This window comes from Lampetra planeri, chromosome 57, assembly GCF_965212315.1.
Source record: "Lampetra planeri chromosome 57, kcLamPlan1.2.h2, whole genome shotgun sequence".
Lineage (NCBI taxonomy): Eukaryota > Metazoa > Chordata > Hyperoartia > Petromyzontiformes > Petromyzontidae > Lampetra > Lampetra planeri.
Genome location: NC_136163.1, coordinates 7,172,116 through 7,192,784, shown reverse-complemented (window position 1 = coordinate 7,192,784; position 20,669 = coordinate 7,172,116). Strand labels below are relative to the sequence as shown.

The following is a 20,669-nucleotide window of genomic DNA, read 5'->3' as shown; positions in this document are numbered from 1 at the left end:
GGGAACAATGACAGCATAGCACGCGGAGCGGCAGGTGGAAGACTGAATCGATTCGGAATCGCGGCGCGCAATCGTAAACAATGTAATCGCATGCTGTGTCAGAATCGGTGTTGACACTGGAGGAATCCGATGAGCTATGAAGCTCTTTTTCTCACGGATGTTCATTTGGGGTACGGGATAAGAACGTTACAAAAACAATACAAAAGCACGACAGTAGTGCAAAGCACAGGAAAGGTAAACACATCACTTTAAAATATATACAAACATAACTAAGCTACTTTAAATGAACTAGTTTAAATGATGACCGTAACAACATCAATAATCGTGATGTTCGATTGGAGGTCTCTTCAAACACAATTCTCCGTCAGATGATTTTTCGATTTGTGCCGCGATGATCGCAGCTCCGCGATTATCGAAACTCCGCGATTACAGAAACTCCGCGATTATCGCAGCCCGCGATTATCGCGATGCAGTGTTCCCCACGATTGCAATTCCCATTGTCATCGTTGCCACTGTCGTTGTTATATTCTTAGGTTTTTTCGGTAAAGTCACGTAGGTAAAACATCAAAATTAATATAAAATAAAATAAAAAAATCACGACGTTTCGGAGGCAACACAAGTCTCCGTCATGAGGTGGGACCGTCACAGCCGGATTAGCTGCATCAAGTGAGGCAATGATTCAAGATGTAATCCCTTAAAAGCAAGTTGAGGGGGGGAGGAGAGGGGGGGGAGCTCATCAGAATGTGGTAGCCAATGAATGGAACGTATCGGGAGGGAGGGGGGCGGGGCTCAAAGAGGGCACGGAGTGCCACGTACAACGCATCGGGAGGGGGAGGGGGGCGGGGCCAAAAGGATGGACGACGGCTTGGACGCGGTTTCTGCTGCACACGCCAACGCATTGGACAGAGAGGGGGAGGGGAGGCCTGATACACATGATAGAAAAAGAACGAAAATGCCCATGTTTATACCAATGAAGAGAGTACTGTTAAACACTGGGATGTTAACACTCGGTAAAGTAAAGTAAAATAGTGCCTGTCAGATAAGATGGTCCAAAAAAGTGTAATTAAGTCTTTTTTGCGTGGTTGATAACATCTTTCCAATGATTACTAAGTTTGTACCCATCATCACGGTTGAAATTATGTCTGTGTTTGTATATTTGTATGGCTTCGTGTACAAACCTTTGATGGTTTGTACACGAAGCCATACAAATATACAAACATGCAGCTAATCCGGCTGTGATGGTCCCACCTCATGACGGAGACTTGTGTTGCCTCCGAAACGTCGTGATTTTTTTAAAATTAATTTTGATGTTTTACCTACGTGACTTTACCGAAAAAACCTAAGAATATGATTCCTTGTCGTTGTTATCTTTTGCGCGCTTCCCGTAACCACACAAATATTGAACCTGATCGCAAGTTGTTTAACCACATTATTACACTCAGCCGAAAAGACAAGCCCTTGGCGGTGAGCATTGCCATGGGAGAAACCGGTTAAAACCGGTATTAACCGGATGAAGTCTGTTTTAACCGGTTGAAACCGGTTTTTTTTGCACTGGTGAAATTCACCCTCGTCGTGGTTTAACGCAAGGCCGGGGGCTTACAACGCAGAGGCAGCTCAAACCGTTCATAAAACGTTAAAGGCAGTATAGTACTATAGTAATAGAGCAAGTGCATAATCACTGAACCGGAATTTATAGCTTGAAAGCATTTGGCGCGGAGCCCTTAAAAGTGCGGGGCCCGTAGCATCATCGGCAGCTACTCGTGTGCGAGGATAGCCCGGCACTGGATGCTGTACAGCTCCTCGACGAAACAAGCAGCGACGCTTTGCTGTTCATTGTTGTGGAGAGCGCGCGATGACGTTTCGGGGACAATGGCCCTGGCTGCACGGCACATCAGAGGCAAGTAGAGAGGGAGAGCGCGCGTGGGTGATAATAGTCAAGAGACTGCACTTGTTTTTTACGCACCGTGGACGCGGTGTTATTGCCCGATGGGAATTACAGATTGCCGAAGAGTCTCGCCCACTCCACCACAATCCGCGAAGGTTGCCGAGCAAGCTGAGTCATCCTGCGCGTGTTAAGTCAAACACGGTGATCCACGAAAGGTGTGGCCACTCCTGCTACGAATGGTCAGTTAGTTGGCAGTTACAATGCTACAAATACGCAGGGGACACTTGTGAAACATTGAGTGGCCACGCGGTTCAGTGTTTGTCCGTGGGTCTTCTCGATTAAGTTCGAGGCTATGGGTGTGTCCATAGCTGCGCTACGAACCCGGCGTCCCGGTGACGATTCTCTGAACGGGTCCTGGACCTCCCCTAGATCGACTCAGCGTCAAGTGAGTGCCTGGTGCGGTGTGTACACATCGCCACTAGGGAGTCTCTGAACCCAGTGATATTATATGGGCCAATGTGAGTCTGACCCCAGTGTTAATCTATGGGCCAATGCGAGTCTCTGGTCCCAGTGTTAATCTATGGACCAATGTGAGTCTCTGACCCCAGTGTTAATCTATGGGCTAATGTAAGTCTGACCCCAGTGTTAATATATGGGCTAATGTAAGTCTCTGACCCCAGTGTTAATCTATGGGCTAATGTAAGTCTGACCCCAGTGTTAATATATGGGCTAATGTAAGTCTCTGACCCCAGTGTTAATCTATGAGCTAATGTAAGTCTCTGACCCCAGTGTTAATCTATGGGCTAATGTGAGTCTCTGACCCCAGTGTTAATCTATGGGCTAATGTGAGTCTCTGACCCCAGTGTTAATCTATGGGCTAATGTGAGTCTCTGACCCCAGTGTTAATCTATGGGCTAATGTGAGTCTCTGACCCCAGTGTTAATCTATGGGCTATTGTAAGTCTGACCCCAGTGTTAATCTATGAGCTAATGTAAGTCTGACCCCAGTGTTAATCTATGGGCTAATGTGAGTCTCTGACCCCAGTGTTAATCTATGGGCTAATGTGAGTCTCTGACCCCAGTGTTAATCTATGGGCTAATGTGAGTCTCTGACCCCAGTGTTAATCTATGGGCTAATGTGAGTCTCTGACCCCAGTGTTAATCTATGGGCTAATGTAAGTCTGACCCCAGTGTTAATCTATGAGCTAATGTAAGTCTCTGACCCCAGTGTTAATCTATGAGCTAATGTGAGTGTCTGACCCCAGTGTTAATCTATGGGCTAATGTGAGTCTCTGACCCCAGTGTTAATCCATGAGCTAATGTAAGTCTCTGACCCCAGTGTTAATCTATGGGCTAATGAGTGTCTGACCCCAGTGTTAATCTATGGGCTAATGAGTCTCTGACCCCAGTGTTATTCTATGGGCTAATGTAAGTCTCTGACCCCAGTGTTAATCTATGAGCTAATGTGAGTCTCTGACCCCAGTGTTAATCTATGGGCTAATGTGAGTCTCTGACCCCAGTGTTAATCTATGGGCTAATGAGTGTCTGACCCCAGTGTTAATCTATGGGCTAATGAGTCTCTGACCCCAGTGTTAATCTATGGGCTAATGTAAGTCTGACCCCAGTGTTAATCTATGAGCTAATGTGAGTCTCTGACCCCAGTGTTAATCTATAGGCTAATGTAAGTCTCTGACCCCAGTGTTAATCTATGGGCTAATGTAAGTATCTGACCCCAGTGTTAATCTATGGGCTAATGTAAGTATCTGACCCCAGTGTTAATCTATGGGCTAATGAGTCTCTGACCCCAGTGTTAATCTATGGGCTAATGTAAGTCTGACCCCAGTGTTAATCTATGAGCTAATGTAAGTATCTGACCCCAGTGTTAATCTATGGGCTAATGTAAGTCTCTGACCCCAGTGTTAATCTATGGGCTAATGTAAGTATCTGACCCCAGTGTTAATCTATGGGCTAATGTAAGTATCTGACCCCAGTGTTAATCTATGAGCTAATGTAAGTATCTGACCCCAGTGTTAATCTATGAGCTAATGTGAGTGTCTGACCCCAGTGTTAATCTATGGGCCAATGTGAGTCTCTGGTCCCAGTGTTAATCTATGGGCTAATGTGAGTCTCTGGTCCCAGTGTTAATCTATGAGCTAATGTAAGTCTCTGACCCCAGTGTTAATCTATGGGCTAATGTGAGTCTCTGACCCCAGTGTTAATCTATGGGCTAATGTAAGTCTCTGACCCCAGTGTTAATCTATGAGCTAATGTGAGTGTCTGACCCCAGTGTTAATCTATGGGCCAATGTGAGTGTCTGACCCCAGTGTTAATCTATGGGCCAATGTGAGTCTCTGGTCCCAGTGTTAATCTAAATCTAGGGCGTCACGGTGGCGAGATGTTAACTACCTCGCCCGGTATGTAGGAGCACTTGGGTTCGATCCCTGCCATAAATGTCCACTCGATAAGCACACTTCGTTGAGCTATCCGTTTGTGATCGCCAGGCCGCTTCTGAAAAAATAGCTACACACCTTTTACCTGGTAACGTAAAAATATAGTTTATAGTTTCTACGTTAGTTTAACACATGGTAAGCTTTCGCAACCAATATCCATAATAAATTCGGTATCGTGTTTTATCCGTGATTTTTTCCATTAAAAACGATAGTCCCATATAAGTGTTAAAACATTTTTTTAAGCACCCTGTATAAATGTGTCATTAAACCCGCCGCCACCCGACACAGCTAATGAGTGAGGTTTTTTTTATCCGCGTAAACAGAACGTGCCAATTCGTTATGAGTGGAGCACTTGCCGGCTGTGTCTCGACATTTCGCCGTGTTCGTCTTCAATCCCAACTTGAGCCCTCCCGCCCGCCCGCCCGGGAAAGTCCATCCCGACCGCGCCTCCGCACCGCGAACCGAGACGCGCCGTGCCGCCCTAACGGATTTGGGTTTTGGTGCCACGGGCGGGAAAGAGGGTGGAAGTCAACTTCGCCTCGCCGAAGTTGAGGTCGCGTTTATTTATTTATTTGTTGTCAACTCGCTGGAATGCGCCCCGGCGGGTGCGGGGTTGACGGTCGCGCCGCGGAGGTCGCTTCACGGCACTCAGGTGGGTCTGCATGTGGACACGCACACATGTACACATGTACACACGTACACATGTACACATGTACACACGTACACATGTACACACGTACACACACACACAACAAGACAAAGATCCCCTGCATAGCCTTCACAAACTGTTGTGGAAAGTGCTGTTAGCGAGTAGCACCACCTATTAAGGGGTGAGTGGCAAGGACCACGCCCGGGCCGTATTTGTCTCCCCAGTGGCGATGTTTTTTACACACGGCACCAGGTACTTATTTGAGGCTGAGTCGACCTAGGGGAAGCCCAGGACCGGATCAGATAATCGTCACTGGTGTTTACCGTGAGCGTGAATCGAACTCGGGTCGCCAGGTTCGTAGCGCAGCGCGCTAACCGCTACACCACCGCTCATACGCGTACACACACACAGACACTCGTACACACACTCGCTTACACACACAGACACGCGTACACACACACACACTCGTACACACACACAGACACTCGTACACACACACACTCGCACACACACACACAACAACAACAACCGCCATTCGCCACGAAGTGGTGGTGACGTCACCACGACGCCTGTGCCACGCTAGGTGCACCTTGAGGCCACGTGAAGTGTCGAACGCCCGCTGGCAGGAGGTCACGGGGCAGACCCAGGTGCCACGGGTCGACTGACTGAGATGACCGAGATGACTGGCTGATACACCACCTGTGCCCCCTACTGTGCCAACTTGCTGTGCTTTAGCCATTCGGCCTCCGCTCGTTGTTGTGAGCGTTGCTCCTCAGCCCTCTGTTGTTGTTGGAGGGCGACTGCCTCCAACTGTCCAGTAGCGTCCTTCACGAGCCTCCTCCACAGAGGCCGATCCTGACACCGCTGATACCAGTCATTGGCAAGTCCACTCAGCTCCACATCCTCCTGTACCACATCACTCCATCTCTTCTCTAGCCCGTGCTGCCCCCGTTTTGCCCCCTCGATCCGGCCGAACAAGAACTGTTTGGGCATGCGGTGATTGGGCATGCGGGCTACATGGCCCAGCCAACGCAGCCTTGCCTGCCGAAAGAGCTCACGGATGGGACTTTGCCCAGATCTTTCAAGGATTTGTGAGCTCCTCACACAATCCAGCCTGGTTAAACCCAGAATGGATCGTAGGCAGGCCAACCTAAATGTTTCTAACCAGCGAAGATGCTCCATTAGGGGGGTCCACGTTTCGCAAGCGGAGAGAAGGGAGGGAATGACTGTGACCGAGAAGACCTGAAGCTTCGTGCGGAGCGACAGACCAGGCAGCTTCCACACAGCATTACACAACCGATGAAAAGATAATGCTGATGCGGAGTGAGACCTCCACTGCTAAACAGGAGCCGGTCATGAGCACACTGCCCAGGTATGGGAAACTCTCCACTCTCTCCACAACTGCCCCATCACCGATTGGGAGTTGTGGGGGTGGAGTATCCGATGGTACAAAATACCCAGGCAGGTGCTTAGTTTTGGTGGGGCTGATGGTAAGGCCCCACCTCTTAGTGGCACACTCCAGTTTCAGCAGAAGCGTCTCCAACTCCTCCTCTGAATGAGCAACAATTACCAAATCATCGGCATACATAACGTGGTTGACCAATAGGGAGCCATCCCTTGACCGCACCCGGGCATGGATCAGCCTCCCATTATATCTGTACCAAATGGAAATTCCCCCGGTATAGCTATTGAAGGCTTCACGAACTACGTGGTCAAAATAGATGTTAAATAATGTGGGAGCCAGGGGACATCCCTGTCGCACCCCAAGGTGTACAGGGAATGGCTCTGACTCCCGGCCACGTAGTTTTACTCGGGCCCGCTCACCATCATGCAGGTCCTTAATGATCGTGAGCAGAGGGTCAGGGACTCCGAAAGCACGAAGAACAACCCAGAGCCCAGGCCTACTGATGGTATCATAGGCCTTGACCAGGTCAATAAAGCAGAGATGTAGGTCTTGTTGGAATTCCCTACACCTCTGCTGTAGCAGACGGACAGAAAATATGGCATCTGTGCAGAACTGCCCTTTCCTGAAACCGCATTGGGGCTCTGCAAGCCTCTCCTCAGCGTGCCTAGCAAGGCGATGTTGAATAATCCTTGCCAGAACCTTTCCCAGCACACTGAGGAGTGAGATGCCCCTGTAGTTGTTACAGTCTGTGTGGTCCCCCTTCTTAAAGAGGGGGACCACCAGGGCATCCTTCCAATCCTGCAGAACCCGTCCAGTCGTCCAGACTGTTGTTACGATGTCATGTAGGACAGTCTGTGCACAAACGCCACCCTCCCTCAGCATTTCGCTTGGGAGATCATCTCTGCCCGGTGCCTTTCCTGGTCTCAGACTCCGGATCGCCTTCAGTACTTCCTCAACAGATGGCACCTCAGCCAGCCACTCACAGGGGGTGACTTCTTCCAATATTTGAGGCACCGCAGCCTCAGCAGGGTTATCCCCACTTTGTGCCATGATGTTTTCCTGGCTGAGGGATTTCCCCTCCCCCAGGACCTCACAGAAATGTTCAGCAAATCTGCAAACCTGTTCCTGGGGGTCGGAGATTGGATCACCGTTTTTTCCCCTAATGGTGTGGCGCTGCAGGTTACTTATTTGATGGAGTTAAATAGTGTTTTGTGATCGCGGGTCACTGAGGCAGACTCCATCTCCTCAGCAACTCGCGACCACCACCATCCTTGCAGCGCCTTACGGCTCTACGAACCTCCGAGCGAAGGCTGCGGTAAGCCTCCTCATTCTCTGACGTGGGATGCTGTAGCCGATGAGAATGGGCCTGTCGCTTTTTCTCAACTATCCTGAACACCTTCTCTGTCTGGGGAGGTCTGGACCGCGTACCCAAAGCAGCCATTGCAGCTGCATGAGTCACAGTCCTAAACCTCGCCCATTTACCCTCGACATCAGGAGGAGTGGGGGATGATGCGAACCCCAGCCGCAAACGATGATGAAATTCTCGCTTGCAACTTTCATCAGCTAACTGAGACCAGGCCACCTTAGGTTGGAATGGGGTCTTGGGTGTACACCCACCACCGGAGTAGAAGCATGGCAGGCGCATCTTACAGATGACCAGTCGATGGTCAGATGGCAGATCAGCTCCACGGTAGGTCCTGGTGTCAAGGACATGGGCTCGCATCCGCTGGTCCGTCACTATGTAGTCCAGCAGATGTTCTTGCTTGGACCCGGTATGCATCCATGATGTTGTGTGGATGCGCCGATGCCGGAAGAGCGTGTTGGTAATTACAAGCCCATGGGCTGCACAAAAATCTAGCAGCCTCCTACCGTTGTTATTGAGCTGATCTGGCCCATGCCTTCCAATCACTCCACACCAGGTGCCAGCATAATGACCAACTCGGGCATTGAAGTCACCCAACAAGATGACTCTGTCCCGAGTGGCCACTTTAGCCAGCACCTGTGACAGGAGGTCATAGAAGGCATCTGACTCATCGGCTTTGCCTGCATCCCTCAACGGATGTTCGTCTTCGGTGGGGGCATAAGTAACCACGACCACCACTCCTCGCCTCCGGTTGATGGAAAGGCGAGCCCAAAGTATCCTGGGGCTTACAGCTTCCCACACCTCACCGCCACGCTCCCACGCCCCCTTCATTTTTTTGTTCAGAAGAAGAGACACACCCTGTTGTTTGGCAGTCTCCTGCCCTGAGTAGAGGACTGTCCACCCCTCATGGTGGCAGGAGCCAGAACCGGTCCACCGGACCTCCTGAATGCCACAGAGATCCAGGCGGTACCAGTCCAGCTCCCGACAGAGGAGTGGCAGCCTCTCCTCCGCATTCCACGTGGCCATCCGTAGTGGCCTTTCGTTGTTTCGGGAGGAGCTCCGAGGGTGAAGATTCAATCTCCTGGCTCTGCCAATTGGGGTTTGGCCAGGAGACGTCATAGACGCCTGTCTCCCCGGGGCCTCCGGCACAAGCTTATTTGTTACATATTTATATTTAATACACACACCCACGCACACACACCTACACAACAACAACAACAACCGCCATTCGCCACTAAGTGGCGGTGACGTCACCACGACGCTTGTGCCACACATACCTACACACACACACCTACACATACACACCTATACACGCACAGCCACGCATAGCCTTGTCAGCCTGAGTGAGCGAGCGTTTGTGTTAAGACGCAGGCAGAGGCATGCAAGAGGTGAGTGGAACACCTCCACACACGCATACCACACGTACACCACACACTGTACTCTACTCTTACTTTTAATATAACACCCGTACACACACACGCGCTTATACATACACACACACGCGCTTATACACACACACACGTACACAAACACACAAAGGCAAAGATCTCCCGTATTGCCTGTAACGGACTGTTGGGGCAAGTGCTGTTAGCGAGTAGCACTTATGAAGACCGGCACGGAACACGAGGGGGTGGGTGGCCAACACCACGCCCGGCCGCCTTTGTCTACCTATCGGCGATGTTTACACACCGCAGCAAGTAGGCGTTTAAGGCTGAGTCGACCTAGAGGGGGAGCAGGACCGGTTCAGATAATCGTCACTGGCGTTGGTCGTGAGCGGAAATCGAACTTGGGTCGCCGGGTTCGTAGCGCAGCGCGCTAACCGCTACACCACCGCTCCCCGCACAAAGATCACCCGTGTAGCCTGAACAGACTGGTAGGGCAAGTGCTGATACCGAGTAGCAGCACCTATGAAGGCCTCCACACACACAGGTACACACACAGGTACACACACACACAGGTACAATGAACACACATGTACACAAACACACATGTACACAAACACACATGTACACAAACACACACAGGTACACACACATACAGGTACACACACACAGGTACACCCATACAGGTACACACACAAGGTACACAAACACACACAGGTAATCACACAACACTGCCATTGTATTCACCACCCCCCACCACTCCACACACACACACCCTTGTTGACACACCCGTGATCACACGCAGTCACGCTCTTATCACCTCGCGCAAATCGGTCGTGTGCTCGGCGTGGAGCGAGCGAGAGAGGAGAGCGAGGGGGCCAGCGGCGACACCTTCGTCACGTCACCGCGCACGTGCGCGCAAGCCTTCACACGCAATCGCCCACGTGACTTCCGACAGAACAACACGCGCTCCTCGACTTTGCACAGCGGCAGCAGCAGCAACAACAACAATCGCCGTGCGTCATGCACTGTGTGTACGTTTAATTTATTTCGCACCGTACGTAGCCGACCGTGCTGATCGGAGGTGGGGGTGAGTGACTATGTGAGTCTATGCGTGTGCGTTGAACTTCTTTTGCACCGTACGCAGCCAACCGTGCTAATCCGTGGATGGGTGAGTGACTATGTGAGTGGGTGAGTTACTATGTGAGTCTATGCGTGTACGTTTAACTTTTTTCGCACCGTACGTAGCCAATCGTGCAAATCGGAGGATCAGTGAGTGACTATGTTGGTCTATGGTCTCTGTGTATGTTGAACTTCTTTCGCGGAGTGAAACAAAATACCGATAAGACTTCTGTAATAAGCGAGCGCCATCTCCTGCATCATTGAGGGGTTACACTTTACACACTGTCGTACAGTCCACGTCTTATCAGTAGTCGGGTTCTATCTGGGGGAAAGGTTAATGGGCGGAGCTAGCATGGAAGCCTCTGGAACGTTCTCGAAGGTTCCTAGAGGGGCGTGGCCAGAGGCGGGGCTTAGCCTCGGAAAAGGGAATAAAAGCGGGGGGTAGCGGAAGGTTCGGGGTCGGTGGTTGAAGATCGAAGAGGAGCTCCCCGTCACTGCTGCCCCCCCATCTCCACCAGCCACGTGGCGGCTCGACCTCCAGCCGCTCAGCCGCTCCCCAGCGCGCCGCCAGCCAGCGGTGCGGTGGAGATCTGGGTGAGCGCCACGTGGCGCGGGGCAGCGCAGTCACACCAAAAAAGGAACGACGGCATCCGCGTAACGAGAGGAGTCGTGGCTGTGAAAGAACCATTAATAAATATTAAATAAAGTTCTGCCGTGTCGGAGCCACTTATTACACTTCTTCTTGTACTGTGTCGATTTTGGCACTGTATTGAAACAGATTTTTGACTCTACCTTGAACCCTGACCTCCCTATCCCAGAGGCCATGGCTGCCACGAGGGCAAGTGGGCGGCTCTCGGAAGCCGATCGACTCCGCAAGGGAATCCTGGAGCTCGTGGACACGGAGGGCTCCTACATCCAGGTGCCAGGGGTTCATAATGGCCGTGTCGGACACACTGAACCAGCAGTGCTGAGATTCTGGGTTCAAGTCCTGGGTCTTAGTGTCCCTATCTTAGAGGGCTCATGTCAGAGAGAGAGTGGTGGAGTTCAAGTCATCGTTCGAGATATCTCTCATTCATAGGGCTCATTCTGGCCGCGTCAGAGACACCGAGCCACCACTGGTGAGAGACTGAGTCAGACCCCTGGGTTCAAAACAATCGTCGGTCATTGTTATAATAATAATGCCAAGTACTTTTACAGGAAAGCTTAATTGAGTCTCTTTTCAGCTGCACTGCAGTAGCAGCAGGCAGCATCAGGCAGCAGCACAGCAGCAGCACAGCAGCAGCAGTTACACGTCAGAAATGACCAGATGCGGTTCTCATTTGGAGAGAGTTTCATGGCCTCAGGCCACTGATCATTGTTGTTCTTTTTTGCTTTCACAGGACCTGATAGATTTACGAGATCATTATCTTGAACCTTTACAGCTGGAGGAATGTTTCACTCACCTTGAGGTATGAATCGCACCGGAGGTTCTGATTCAGCTGATTTATCTGGAGACGTAGTTTCCGAAAACCTGGTTTTAGGATCAGTGTCTTGAGACCGGGTGTCAGGGTCGGTGTCTTGAGACCGAGTGTCAGGGTCGGTGTCTTGAGACCGGGTGTCAGGGTCAGTACAAGTTGTCTGTTGACCACTCGCATGCTTTTACAAATGACATGAAATCACATGTCGAACTTTGCACACGTGTGTTCCTGCCTGTGCGTCTTGTGAGCCTGTGTATCTGTCTCGTGTTTGCGAATTTATATACTCTATGCATTTTTAGTGACTTCCTTAACCTTACTAAACTTCGTACGCCTATCGTGTTTTTGTACTGGTTGTTGTGCCCTTCCGACCCCGTTCTCGATACCGGATATGTGTGAAAAAGAGCTTCATAGCTCGTCGGATTATTCCAGTCTATAGAAAAATTCTAAAGATTATATGTACAGAGGCTCCTCTACTTACGAGCATTCGACTTACGAACTTTCCGAGACACGAATAATCCTGGTTCGTAGGGCCCAAGTTGCCTGTTCGGACCGAGAATCGTAATGTTCAACGGCCGCGCAATAGATGGCGGCGGTTGTTGGGTGTGACAGGGTGGAGGATGAGGTCAACTGATGAGGAACAGGAGGCTGAGCAACCCCAAGGGTTCGACACCGATCAGCTGACTGCAGATTTCAGCGTGATTGAGAAGGCACCGCCTTGTTTTGAGTCTCAGGACACAAACACTGCAAGGGTTACTCAGGTTTCAGCAGCTGTCCACGATGCTATCGCCTGTCACAAGTGGATTTGTGAAGAGAAGAAGAGAGCCACTGTGCAGACATCTCTTGGTAGGTTTTTTTTAAGAGAGCAGAGAGAAAACACGAGCACTAAAAGAAATTAGCATCTACATCTGCTCAACATGAACACCCAGTAGCATCTACATCTGCTCAACATGAACACCCAGTAGCATCTACATATGCAGAACATTAAAAACCAGTGGCATCTACATCTGCAGAACGTAAAGAACCAGTGGCATCTACATCTCCAGGAGATTATACAACTTTTATAGCCATTCCCCGTGCACGTGCCGTACAACCCGTTTGAAATTGACAGGTGTAAAGTTGGGACTTACGAACAGACCTCTGAAACCTGACTCGTTCGTAAGTACGGGTGTCCCTGTACGTGTGTCGTGTAGTTGGACTCGGTGCTGTCCGTTCTGCACGAGCTAATTTCCTTCCACCAAGAGTTTGTCGCCACTCTGAGACAAGGGATGGACCTAGCACCGGACTTCCAGAACCTACAGTCACCCGCCGACTTCAAGGTGATGGAGCCTCCTCCCTTTCTGATCTCCTCTCTCTCAGTAAACCAGAAGGCAATGCCTCCTCCTCCCTTCTCATCCTTGCCTCCCCCTCTCCATGTCCCGATCTTCCACGTGTCTTCCTCCGTCTCCCTGTGCCTCCGTATGCTTCTGTCTCTCTGTGCACCTCCGTGTCTCTCCCAGTCTCCCCATGTCTCTCCCCATTTCTCTCCCTCTGCATCCCCATGGCCTTCCCCCCATGTCTCTTCATTTGTGGCTCTCCACGTGCCTCTCCCCATAACTCTCAGTGTCTCTCCTTGTCTCCCCATCACTGTCCCCACGTCTCTCTCCCCATGTCCCCCCCCCGTGTCTCTACCCCTCCCACCCACAGCGCGTGCTCTTCTCGCTGGGTGGCTCCTTCCTCTTCTTCTCGGAGCGCTTCCGCTTGTACAGCGCGTACTGTGCCAGTCACGCGCGCACGCAGAGCTGCCTGCGCACAGGTGATGCACAGACGCAACAACACGGACCCAACAACACGGACCCAACAACACGGACGCAACAACACGGACGCAACAACACGGACCCAACAACACGGACGCAACAACTCGGACGCAACAACTCGGACGCAACAACTCGGACGCAACAACTCGGACGCAACAACTCGGACGCAACAACTCGGACGCAACAACTCGGACGCAACAACTCGGACGCAACAACACGGATGAGGCACAGGCCCCCCGTGCAGCCTGTGCACGAGGCGGGGGCGGTGCCGTTGCGAACGCCCTGGGCCGCCTGTCGCCCCCCCTGTACCGGTGTTGACGCGCGTTTTAAGGCTGCACGGACCTAGGGGAGGCCCGGGCCAGGCTCTGGTACCACTTGCCAACCACGTCATCTGTCCACGGCTGGGAATCGGATTAAGCTCCAATTGGCTTGGACCATCCGACAAGTCCAGCTGATCAACCGTCGTCGTCATCGTCGTCATCAACGTCGTCAGTAACAACAATCATCGATCTCTTGATCAATCAATCATCGTCATCATCCGTCTATCCATATAACCATTCATCCCAGTCAATCATCATCACTGACGATCCATCAATAATCCATTAAGGGTCCATCATCAACATTGATGGTTGTGGCCGGGAGCTTTATTTATGTATTATTATTCCACTCTCGTTTTCAAGAGGGTCCTGCCAAACGTGGGGGCGACCTGGCCCTGTTAAGATGCCAACTGAGGAATTTTCAGTAGCGCGTGGCACCGCTCTCTCGCGAGCGAAGCACACGGCAGCAAGTATCGTTGTTGTTGCCATGTTTAACGCGTGGTAGGCACACGTGGCAAGTCTAGTTGCTGTTGCCATGTTTAACACGTGGTAGGCACACGTGGCAAGTATCGTTGTTGCCATGTTTAACACGTGGTAGGCACACGTAACCAATATTATCCGTAAGAGGTTTTATGGGTTAGTTTCGCGTAAATATATAAACGCATCATTCAACCTGCCACCGCCCGACGCAGCCAATTAGTAAGGCGTTTGTCACGTTTTTAAGAACAAAACAGGAGGATTTCTCCACAACTATGGCTGTCGCCTGATGATTCTGGTTGTAAGTACTGGCGAAATGTCTCACTCGAATTGTAAATGTCGTGGGTTTTACTCTCTAACACACAACCGGTGTTGCTGTACTCGTAACGAATTGCCACGTTCTGTTTACGTGACAAACCTTACTCATTGGCTGTGTCGGGTGGTGGTGGGTTTAACAACACATTCATATTTACTGCGCGATCTAACCCAAAAACCTCTATTGTGGATGTTGTTGTTATTGACTGTTGACCGTGAGCGGCACAGCGCAGTCATCCGCCCTGCCGCTTGGGGCCAACCTCCTTGTTGTGGCCCTTGCTCTTGGTGGCGTCGTCGTCGTTGTTGTTGTTTCTGATGATGTTGAAGTTGTTTTCGATGCTGCTGCTGTTGTTCATGTTGCCGCTGATGTTGTTGATGTTGTTGTTGATGTTGCTGTTGTTAATGTTGCTGTTAACGTTGTTGATCTTGCCGCTGATATCGTCGTTGCTAATGTTGTTACTGTTGCTGCTATTGTCGCTGTTGCTACCGCTGTTGTTGATGTTATTGTTGACGTTATTGTTGATGTTGTCGTCGTCACTGTGCGCCGTCAGCCTCCGAGGAGCCGGCTCTCGCCGCCGCCCTGAAGCGGCTGAACCCCGACGGCCAGCACGCCTCCTCGCTGCCCTCCCTCCTCATCAAGCCCATCCAGCGCGTGCTCAAGTACCCGCTGCTGCTGCACAGCTTGGTGTCACCCACCGAGCCGGACAGCGAGGAGCGCTACCACATGGCGGGTGAGGACCGCGCCAACTCCTGCCGGGAGCGGGGGGAGGCGAGGCAGGCGGGGGGGGGGGGCGAGTTTGACAAACAAGAGGGCGCTACCCCCAGCGTGCCGTGCGACTCGGGGGGGGCCGTCCGGGATCAATCTGAACTTCCGGAAGCGCGGGTTAACTTGCCGGCACCCCCCCCCCCCCCCAATAAAGATTCAGATTGATCAGCGTCGATGGGTGCGACCGCGGCCGATGGGCAGGCCCGCGTGTGGTGGGGTAAAGAGTGGGTGACTCCCACTTCTTCCAGTGGAGGAGTGGGCCAGATGCCTTCTACTGGAGGGAGGGGAGAAACCGAAAGGGGAAATGTTTCGAGTGAGTGGGTGCGAGTGAGTGGGTGGGTGAATGAGTGGTTCGGTGGGTGAGTGTGTGAGTGTGTGAGTTGGGGGATGGGTGAGTGAGTGGTTGAATGTATGAATGAGTGGGTGAGTGGTTGGCTGAGCAAGTGTGTGAATGAGTGGGTGAGTGGTTTGCGTGGGTGAGTGGTTTGGGTGGGTGAGTGGTTTGGGTGGGTGAGTGGTTTGGGTGGGTGAGTGGTTTGGGTGGGTGAGTGGTTTGGGTGGGTGAGTGGTTTGGGTGGGTGAGTGGTTTGGGTGGGTGAGTGGTTTGGGTGGGTGAGTGGTTTGGGTGGGTGAGTGGTTTGGGGACCGACGTTTTCTCTCTGGCAGAGGCCCAGCGCGTGATGCAGGAGGTGGCCGGGCAGATCAACAACGCTCAGCGGCTCTTCGAAGAATTCGGGGAAGCGTTTCACCAGCTCTCTGCCCAGCAGCCTTCGGGAGACGAGGTACGTTCACCAACTGTTCACTAACTGTTCACTAACTGCTCACTAACTGTTCTGACATTCACCAAGTGTTTGCCAACTGTTCACTAAGTGCTCACTAACTGTTCTGACGTTCACCAAGTGTTTGCCAACTGTTCACCAACTGTTCACTAACATTCTCCAACTGTTCATCAACTGTTCACTGACGTTAACTAACTGTTCATCAACTATCCACTAACTGTTCACCAACTCTTCACTAACGTTCACAAACTGTTCACTAACGTTCACCAACTGTTCACCAACCGGCCGGGGCGTTCGCCGCTCGTCACAGAGGTGCTGCTGCGCTCTCGGCCGCGTACCGGGGCCACGGCAGCGCCAACGAAGCGGCTGGCGTCGTCGCTGCGGGCCGCAGCCCGTGACGTTTTAGAAGATCTCCGCCACGCCGTTCTCTCGACGCCCCCCGCGCTCCACCTTTCTTCGCGACGCCGTTTTGCGCGCGATCGAAAGTCCCGCCTGCCGCGGCGACCATCGCCCCCCAACCCTCCCTGCGGAAGCCCCCCTCCTGGTCAAAGAGAGGCGTCCGGAGACTTGGCGAGGCATCGACAGATTCAAGGTGAAGAAGGAAGAGAAGGGCGATTGCGGCACGTGACGGCGATCGGGATGGCGGCGCTCCAGTGACGCCATCTACACCGCCTCTCCCTCTCTCCCACTTCGTATGTCCTCGTCTGTGTTCCCGTCTCCCTTTGTCCCCGTCACGTATCCCTCTGTGTCTCCCCCCCCCCGTGCCCCCCCCCCCCCTGTGCCCCCCCCCCCATGTATACCCCATGTGCACCCCGCATGTCCCCTCTCTGTCCCCCTCCACCCCATGTGTCCCCGCCCCCCCCCCCACCCCGTACAGGTCGTGGACCTGTCGATGGGCGACCTGCTGCTGGACGAGCACGTGTGCTGGCTCAACCCGCCCGCTCCGCTCGTCCGCTCGGCACAGTGGCGGCACGGCCTGGGCGCGAGAGTCTTCGGTACGGACCCTGGCACCGACTGGAGGGGCGCCACCATGGCCAGGAGATGTTAACTACCTCGCCCGGTATACAGGGGGTCGTGGGTTCGATCTCGACCCTGACGCCTGCTGTATATTTGTAGTTTGCGTGTCTCTCTCTCTCCCCGTGGTCGCGTGGATTTTCCTCCGGGTTTCCCCCTCCACATTTAGAATCAACGTGCCCTTATATTAGCCGGCTGCTGTAAATTTCCACACTGTGACAGGACACTTCGCTGAGCTATTATTTGTGGCCAGGACACTTCTGAAAAAAAGCTACGTAGCTCGGTGGGACCTTACCTGGTTACCAATAAATCTTCCAAGACTCCTCCAACACGACCTGCGGCACCAACACATCTCCTCCCCGTGTGCATCCAGTATTGGGCACATGACGATGATGTGGCCAGCAGTGGATCGACCATGACGATGATGTGGCCTGGTCATAAACCCTGGCGAGACTCCGAGCGATGCTGGGATGTGACAGAATTTCTTTGTTTGCGTTTTTGTTGTTTGGGTGCCAATTCTCAATTTTGTTTATTCATTTTAGATATTTCCCTGGAAGGAGGGTTTTTTTTATTTACTCGGTGTAGTGGCTGCATGTGGGGATTTGGTCCTTATCCACAACGACTGTCCAGCATTACGGGATATGTAAAATATGATTACGCTCAATGCTCTGTGTTACCACTCGCACTGGTATCATGTGACGCAAGCTCTGAACACCGGCTCCAACCCCGAGGGTCACACTGACCACGATCACTAACACGGGAGTCGAACATCAACTCAGACTCAGGCTAGCCTCACCCCGTCGCCACCACGAACCCATCCGGCACCCCTCACTCCTGCTCACTCACTCAGTCACTCACCCACACACTCACCCATGAACATACTCACCCACTCACGTAGTCACTCTCCCACTCACTCACCCATCCTCCGATTAGCACGGTTTGCGGAAGACTCCCAGCCACGAAGTGTATGACAAGAGAGCCACGCACATCAACATCAAACTACTGTACTGTAGAGGCGATCACGTGGATTTCGAATTAACCGGAGCAACATATTGTTCGGTTTAAGCACGTGGCTTGTAATAAACATTTGCAAAGATAACAGTGTGTCACTGTATACCGATAGGTGTTACCCTTTCTGGCAATAAAAGTTGTGTCAAGATGTTGAAACACCAAACAGAATTCTTATTCAAGGAATCCTGTCTGCATAAGGCGGACAGCCTTTGGCGTTCTCTGGTCTAACACTTTGAGACGAGGCTCAAAAGAAAGCTGTCTCTGGTGTGGACCAATCAGTTTCAAAGACGATGCATTATATATTATCAGAGCACGGTGTTTTTTGTTTGCATGTTCACCACAAGTACTATGTGTGGATAATGAAGACAGGATTCCTTGAACAATGATTCTGTCTTGGTGTTTTAACATCTTGACACAACTGTTGTTTTATTGCCAGAAAGGGTAAAACCGAGTGTTGTATTTTGATACTGCCAAGAAAGGTCCCACAATGTATCACTGTTTTTAGATGAATATTCTGGGCTTAAGGGAAAATCCAAGAGTCATTCATTCGTGTCAAAATCTCAGGTGCGCGGTTAATCCGCATAGCGGATAAACCGCACGCGGATAATCGAGAGACTGCTGTACATGCACCGTACGCACCGTGTGTGTGTGCGCACTTGCGTACCGGTCTTCATAGGTGCTACTCGCTCACAGCACTTGTCCCAACAGTCTGGTGAAGGCTACACGGGGTACCTTTGTCTTTGCAGTGTTCAAGACGGGCGTGGTGCTCGTGTACAAGGAGGATGCAGCCATGGGGTCGCTCAGGGCCAAGAAGCGCGTGGGTGGAGACGCACGCTGTGACGCACGTCACAACCGCACACACATACACACACACACACGCAGTCACCCCGCGTGTGTGCGATTGTGACCCGTGTCACAACCGCACACGCAGTCACCTTGAGTGTGTTGGGTTGTGACGCGTCACCTCACACACACACACACACGCGCGCGCGATCACCCCGCACGTGTGTGTGTGACACGCGCGAAAGCCACACACACACATGATGATGATGTGATGATTTGGTGACAATTGACGGTTTTTATGATGATGATAGTTATGATGATGTGGTGAGGATGATGGTGTTGATGATAGTTGTGATGGTAAAGCTGTGATGATGATAATAGTTGTGATAGACGTGTTTTAATAATATGTTCAGGATAATGGTTTTGATGATGGATTTAATGATGATGCTGCTGCTGATGGTGACGTCTGGTTTATCCCATCAGGAGGAGCCCGACCTGATCAAGTACAAACACCTCATCCCCACGAGTCAACTCGAGGTGCACACGGAGCATGGCGCCGGTGAGAGGCGCCGCACCGCAGTCCCCAACGACGCCGCAATCCGTGGGCTCCAGGGGGCAGCTCGAGCCAGCGACGCCAGGGGTCACCACGGGTTCAAACCCCCCCACCGGGCCGATCGTCGTCGCACCAATCGGCGACGTGGCCGCGACGCCGCTAGAGGCTCAGGGTTCGAGCCCAGCGGCCACCCCGGTTAACGCTGCCGGGGTTTAAACACGTAGTCGCATTGCTCGGGTTTTTTGTATAATTGTATAATTGTGTCTGTCGTTATACCCCGCCACCACCACTCGACAGGACGTGGTTGTCACGTAAACAGAACGTGCCCAATGAGTTACTAGTTCACGGAGTGTGACCGAGCCGCGTGTTGCTCCGTGCAGACGGCGGGCGGAGCGCCGTGTGGGAGCTGAGGCACGCGGCGCGGGGAGCGAGGCCGGCGGAGACCTTCACACTGCAGGGACGGTGAGGCCGCCACGACCACAACTACCACAAGTACCACACAAGTACCACACAAGTACCGCACAACTACCGCACAACTACCGCACAACTACCGCACAACTACCGCACACCACTACGCCTGCCGGTGATCCCCATGACGACGCTCTATGCTGTCACCACCACCCCAGCCGCTGACGATGTTGGCGATGATCCTACCGCTGCCCGCCGCCACCCACACCTCCCCTCTCCCACCAGCGACCCGTCCCGCCGCTCCGCCTGCGTCTCTGCCGTCCGCTCCCTGCTGCGTGCGGCGCTGAGATCCCGACTGCTCAACCGAGACGCCTCCGCCACCTCCGCCACCTCCGCCACGCCGCCGCCCTCGTCCTCCTCCCGGCACTACCAGCCCTTCGGGGGCGACCGGCTGTCGGCCCTGCGTGCCCGATACCACCGCCATGACAGCAGCGGTAAAAACGGGCGGCCGCGATGGGAATCTCGGAGACGACCGAGCCGGCGCTGCCACGCGGCAGGCAGCGCCGGCCAGCTCACGACGTGGAGACGTTACTGCGTGTTGAACTTCTAGAGTGCCGTGCGTGGCCAAGCGTGCTAATCGGATGGGCGAGTGTGTCGGTGAGTGACTGTGCGAGTGGCTAAGTGACTATGTGAGTCTATGTGCGTGCGTTGAACTTCTTTTGCGCCGTACGTAGCCCAACG

The 20,669-nt window shown here is 52.5% G+C and overlaps 1 protein-coding gene across 5 annotated transcripts in view; it reads left to right on the top strand.

Annotated features, from left to right (window-relative positions):
* Window positions 1-2,148: 2,148 nt before the first annotated feature.
* LOC144735775 (uncharacterized) overlaps window positions 2,149-20,669 on the top strand; it is a 20,913-nt gene continuing 2,392 nt past the window's right edge. Inside the window, exons 1-12 of one of the 5 annotated variants that reach the window (XM_078618290.1) lie at window positions 2,149-2,330; window positions 11,074-11,174; window positions 11,635-11,703; window positions 12,903-13,028; window positions 13,396-13,504; window positions 15,166-15,345; window positions 16,047-16,162; window positions 17,037-17,154; window positions 18,931-19,001; window positions 19,451-19,526; window positions 19,901-19,982; window positions 20,214-20,422. In XM_078618290.1, coding sequence (XP_078474416.1) covers window positions 11,079-11,174; window positions 11,635-11,703; window positions 12,903-13,028; window positions 13,396-13,504; window positions 15,166-15,345; window positions 16,047-16,162; window positions 17,037-17,154; window positions 18,931-19,001; window positions 19,451-19,526; window positions 19,901-19,982; window positions 20,214-20,422 — 1,252 coding nt within the window. In that variant the 5' untranslated portion in view covers window positions 2,149-2,330; window positions 11,074-11,078. The other 4 variants (XM_078618285.1, XM_078618289.1, XM_078618287.1 and 1 more) reach the window with 4 other exon arrangements.